Source organism: Sinocyclocheilus grahami, unplaced genomic scaffold, assembly GCF_001515645.1.
Source record: "Sinocyclocheilus grahami isolate Dianchi unplaced genomic scaffold, SAMN03320097.WGS_v1.1 scaffold1282.1, whole genome shotgun sequence".
NCBI classification, from domain to species: Eukaryota; Metazoa; Chordata; class Actinopteri; order Cypriniformes; family Cyprinidae; genus Sinocyclocheilus; species Sinocyclocheilus grahami.
The window spans coordinates 201,246-207,517 of NW_015506461.1; the positions used below are offsets into that span (position 1 = coordinate 201,246).

General features: G+C 36.9%; 1 protein-coding gene across 1 annotated transcript in view; it reads left to right on the forward strand.

The window, feature by feature from the left end:
- Positions 1–6,272, forward strand: part of LOC107568809 (integrin beta-6-like) — a 39,767-nt gene that overhangs the window by 18,429 nt on the left and 15,066 nt on the right. The window contains exons 9-10 of the mRNA XM_016254800.1: positions 1,107–1,250; positions 1,421–1,448. Coding sequence (XP_016110286.1) covers positions 1,107–1,250; positions 1,421–1,448 — 172 coding nt within the window. The remainder of the gene's footprint in view (positions 1–1,106; positions 1,251–1,420; positions 1,449–6,272) is intronic.

A 6,272-nucleotide genomic window follows, 5' to 3' on the forward strand; every position in this document is an offset into this window, starting at 1 on the left:
ACATAAAAACATAAAAGTACTAGTAGTGTATTTTTTAGTTGATTTTATACAATACAATGTCATAAGTATTTTATTTATTTATTTTATTTCCCATGATGCTGTACAAGAAAATTCCACCAATCGGAGCTCGGCAAGGAACACTGCTCATGATGTAAATAAGTCTGTCTCAATATGATCTCAAAATGCTTAAATATATATGTATGACCGACAACTTTAAATGAATCGTTTTATATTTCACAATCCTGTTAAATTCAGTTATGTTGTTTGCAATGCTTTATGGGATTGTAGTTCAGTTTAAGTACAGCCTTGTCTCGTCCAATTTTTCAAATGCTTTTTCGCTTCAAATAAAAATTCATAATGTTGTGATTTTCCTCTAAGCTGGTAAGTTTGGTTCATGACTCATTACACTTTAACAAAGACATTTTTTACAATCCCTTTGGGTAAAATAAATAGAAAAAATACTTCGAGAACCACCAGCGCTGAAAAAGTGGGGGCACTAACGCTCTCAATTACTGTAAACACATTTTTGCTTTGAACATTATTATTTATCATCTTTTCCTCTGAGCAGGATCTCCTGGACTTGATTCCTGGAAGTTACGTGGGCCGCCTGTTTCCCAAAGCATCTAATCTAAAAGACTTAATAGTGCATGCCTACAAGGTAAACAGCTTTACTTTCTCTTTCACTCAATAGAAAGTAAACACTTTACTCTCTCCATCCACTCAAGGACAATTAGATTAGAAGTGCAGAAGGTCCCAAACATTTCAAAACGCGTGCTTTCGGTTTAACGGGGAAAAACACAGGCTGTAATGCCAGAGTCTGTTCCGGCATGCGTTTAATGAGAGGAATAATCTCGACGCAAGCACAACAATGCATTGTCCTCCCCAAAATCCACTGATCCTGGTGAACAGAAGCCTGCATTATAAACGGCCTCTGATTCCTGGGCCAAAAATGCTGCGAGCGCCAATCAGCGGGCCGCTATTTTTACGCCAGCCTTTTCCCCCGTGAACCTGCTTACACAAGAGCAATCATAGGTCCAGACAATGGGCTCTTTCTGAGCTGCTCTCCTTTCTTGATTTCTGTTTCTCGCTGTCCGTTTCTCTTCCAGAAGCTGCTGTCGGATGTGGAGGTGCAGATCGGGCTGGAGGACGCACAGGCTCAGCGCTTCCGGGTGAACGTCACGGCCTTCTGCCCCAACGGATCCACTGTTTCTGGAAGCACGAAATGTTCCAGCGTTCAGCCCAGACAAACAGTATGAAAGCCTTTAATGTAGATCCATCTGTTTTCAGTACGGTGAACAGAGATGCTGCGGTTCATATCACAACTCCTCAAATTAAGAAGAAGAATTCCAGCCAAAAATATTATTTACTCCCCTGCATGTTGCTCAAAGCCATATGATTTTAATTTTCTCTCATTTAAAAGGAGATTTTGCATGCAATGAAAGTTCATGGTGACCAGCAGCTGTTAAGACCAAAAAAAGTAGCATAAAAGTAGTGCATACACTACCTTATTTTATTTTCATTTTTATTTATTTTTTATTTTATACAATGTACGTTAATGGTGACTCATGACCAGTGTTGGGGAAAGTTACTTTTAAAAGTAATGCATTACAATATTGCGTTACTCCCAAGCAGCAACCTCCCACTCTCTCTCGTGAAGCCAACACGGAAGTGACTTAAACTGTAATTCATCAACTGGCCGCTAGAGGCAGGCTGCAAAAGGGAGTCAATCCCATAGACTCCCCATGTTAAAATGCCCAACTTTACAGCAGAAAAAAACATGTTTACAGCCTGGTTCAAAAAATGATTTTGGTCTATATAGCTAATTTTGTCCTTCATGACAAATGTGAGGGGGGTGAATTTTTTTTTATAACTCATCCGTTTAAATTATATTAAGCCTTAAAGTTCTGTATAATTAAAGGCGTGGCCACTTGAGTGACAGGTGGATTGCCGCCGCTGCTGTCACCACCGTCGAGCTAGGTGGGTGTGGCTTCAGCAACCTGCTCCCGCCTCTTTGCCCATTTTCAATTATCCGGGAGTGACGCACTGCCAAGATGGCGACGGCCGCCTCCGCCCACTTTTGAGCTTTAGAAACGCTCTTCGGAAATCTACGGGTGACGTCACGGACACTACGTCCATGTTTTTATCCAGTCTATGGTTACTCCCTAAAAAAGTAACTACGTTACGTTACTTCGTTACTTTTTATGGAAAGTAATGTATTACATTACTTTTGAGTTACTTTTTAAATCTGGGCAGGGCTTGCTTGTTTGTTTTTAATATAAAAAAGGTCTTTTACAAATGTAAAAGCTCTTTTCTCAACAGAAGTTAAATGAATACGCCTCAGGCTGAAGGAAATGTAAATTCACGTCTGTACAGTAGAGGGCGCAGCTCAAACAAATTGCATGAAGAATATGACGCAGGAGAATAAAGTTCAACACTTCAGCAATAACAAAAATGAAACACAAATGTGTCATTTTTGCTTATTAGTATGGTTGAATTAGATCATCGAAGGTCAGTAGCAAAGACATTGGTTAATAAGGATGTTAACCGTGAGCCGGTTGGAAATCGATTCAAATATGTGACGATTCAAATCGGTTGAGATGCCAAATTTGCATTTGACTGTTTTTATTCATTTTGAGGAATACTGAATCTGTTTTTGTATAGTGAGAAGAGTATACGCTGTGATGTTACTGTAGTTCTAGACTAAATTTGAACCGAAGCGAAAAGCTGAATATGTGCTGCATCTGCTGCCTACTTATACTCACGCTGTGATCAGCAGCAGCTGGATGCAATAATCGCATGCCAATGTGCATTGGCTCGTTTAGTTTACGCTCGAAGTAGATTGGTCTCTCTAAGCGAGATCCCAATTTGTCGGTCATCCGACGTGACGTCGAGAGTGACCGACTGAATGGGAACTAGTACATTTTATTTTATACGATAAAACTATGATAAAAAAAAAAGTAGTACATGCGCTACTGTCTTTTTTTTTATTAAAGAAATTAATACTTTTATTCAGCAAGGATGCATTAAACTGATCAAAAGTGACAGTAAAGACATTTATAATGTTACAAAAGATTTCTATTTCAAATAAATGCTGTTCTTTTGAACTTTCTGTTCCTCTGTGAATCCTGAAAAATAAATTGCATCACAGTTTCCACAAAAATATTGGGCAGCACGACTGTTTTCAGCATTGATAATAATCAGAAATGTTTCTTGAGCAGCAAATCAGCATATTAGAATGATTTCTGAAGATCATGTGACACTGAAGACTGCAGTAATGATGCTGAAAATACAGCTTTGATCACAGAAATAAATTACAGTTTAGCAGATATTCACATAGAAAACAGCGATTTCAAATTGTAATAATATTTCAGAATATTACTGCTTTTACTGTATTTTTTATTTTTTTTAAAAATGCAGACTTGCGTTCGAGTAAATTAAAATATGGTTTGTGAAGTTGCACACAGCAGCAGGTTTTAATGTCAGTGAAGGTTCTTGTGTCTCATATAACCAAATGCAACGTGCTTTTTACGAATTTTATGAACAACTTTTATGATACTTCCTTACTTTTTTGTACTATTTTTGGAGCTTGACAGCATACTTTCATTGTACAGCTTTCTTTTACGCATCTCTTTTTGTGTGTCATCATTATATGTTGTTTGAGTGGATGATGGTAAAATAAAGCAATAAGCCCTGTGAAGCCGTGGTTTACAGTGAATTTATAACAGCTAAGGGGCGTTGTTAGGCACGAGTTATCGGGGCTTCACAGGGCTTATTGCTTTTATAAAACGGTTATTCCATATACGTAGTAAGGTTTCACAAATTAAAACAGAGCAAATAAAGTGTAATGATATTAATAAACACAGTATTCTTCCACCAAACAATGTAGTTCCTCAGAAACAGTTGTGGTTGCTACAAAGTAGCTGCAGAGCAACTCAGAAGTAAACAAAGGACCGGAACTATCTGTTTTATAATTGATGATATAAGGTTGAACATACGATGATATAATAATCTTTATAGCATGCCATGGAGATTTGTAGTGTAAAAAGTAAAGGGTTACTGTATTTTTTGGATTCTTTTGTTCTGCGGCAGCGTCCTCATGAGAAAATACTACAAGCTGATGGAAGTAATTACTCTGTGCTGCACGGTTTATAATGCCACACATTTATAAGCGGTTTTATATGATCACATGACCTGTGTTGAAATATCCAGCACATTAGGAACGTAGCAGAGAGACCGCAAATCCAAATATAATGCTGTTGCACCACAGCTAGAGCTAGATTTTGATATTTTCTGCAGAAAATACGAGAACACCCTTGATTCATGGTGGCAGGATTTGCGCTGGAAAACACAATTCATATATACAAACCCAATTCCAAAAAAGTTGGGACACTGTACAAATTGTGAGTAAAAAAGGAATGGAATAATTAAAAAATCTCATAAACTTATATTTTATTCACAATAGAATATAGATAACATATCAAATGTTGAAAGTGAGACATTTTGAAATGTCATGCCAAATATTGGCTCATTTTGGATTTCAAGAGAGCTACACATTCCAAAAAAGTTGGGACAGGAAAGGCCGGAAAAGTTAAATGTGCATATAAGGAACAGCTGGAGGACCAATTGGCAACTTATTAGGTCAATTGGCAACATGATTGGGTATAAAAAGAGCCTCTCAGAGTGGCAGTGTCTCTCAGAAGTCAAGATGGGCAGAGGATCACCAATTCCCCCAATGCTGCGGATAACCAAATGCAACGTGCTTTTTACGAATTTTATGAACAACTTTTATGATACTTCCTTACTTTTTTGTACTATTTTTGGAGCTTGACAGCATACTTTCATTGTACAGCTTTCTTTTACGCATCTCTTTTTGTGTGTCATCATTATATGTTGTTTGAGTGGATGATGGTAAAATAAAGCAATAAGCCCTGTGAAGCCGTGGTTTACAGTGAATTTATAACAGCTAAGGGGCGTTGTTAGGCATGAGTTATCGGGGCTTCACGTGGCTTATTGCTTTTATAAAACGGTTATTCCATATACGTAGTAAGGTTTCACAAATTAAAACAGAGCAAATAAAGTGTAATGATATTAATAAACACAGTATTCTTCCACCAAACAATGTAGTTCCTCAGAAACAGTTGTGGTTGCTACAAAGTAGCTGCAGAGCAACTCAGAAGTAAACAAAGGACCGGAACTATCTGTTTTATAATTGATGATATAAGGTTGAACATACGATGATATAATAATCTTTATAGCATGCCATGGAGATTTGTAGTGTAAAAAGTAAAGGGTTACTGTATTTTTTGGATTCTTTTGTTCTGCGGCAGCGTCCTCATGAGAAAATACTACAAGCTGATGGAAGTAATTACTCTGTGCTGCACGGTTTATAATGCCACACATTTATAAGCGGTTTTATATGATCACATGACCTGTGTTGAAATATCCAGCACATTAGGAACGTAGCAGAGAGACCGCAAATCCAAATATAATGCTGTTGCACCACAGCTAGAGCTAGATTTTGATATTTTCTGCAGAAAATACGAGAACACCCTTGATTCATGGTGGCAGGATTTGCGCTGGAAAACACAATTCATATATACAAACCCAATTCCAAAAAAGTTGGGACACTGTACAAATTGTGAGTAAAAAAGGAATGGAATAATTAAAAAATCTCATAAACTTATATTTTATTCACAATAGAATATAGATAACATATCAAATGTTGAAAGTGAGACATTTTGAAGGTTTTATATACAGTGCTATTCAAAAGTATTTTTTAATTAAATGAATGCTTTTATTCAGCAAAGATGTTTTAAATTGACAATAAATGCATTTATAATGTTACAAACATTCTTTCAGAACATTAAAAAAACTCCTTTTGTGTTTCACAAGAAGAAAAATACATACAGATCAGTGTTATTGTTAACTTAAACTAAAACTATTCAAATGAATTTAGTTAACTGAAATAGAGGTGAAATAAAATACAAATATTATATGAAAAACTTAAATGAAAATTAGAAATGTTTAGCTGGCAGTACTGATGAACTAAAATTAATAAAACTTAAACGGAAATATAAATAAAGTAAAGGTGTGCGTGTGTTTGAGTGAGCGTGTGCGTGCGTGTGTGGGTCTGCGCGTGTGTGTGTGTGTGTGTGTGTTTGAGTGTGTGTGTCTGTGTGTGTGTGTGTGTGTGTGTGTGTCTCTCTGTGTGTGTGTGTGTGTGTGCGTGAGTCTCTCTGTGTGTGTGTGTGTGTGTGTGCGTGAGTCTCTCT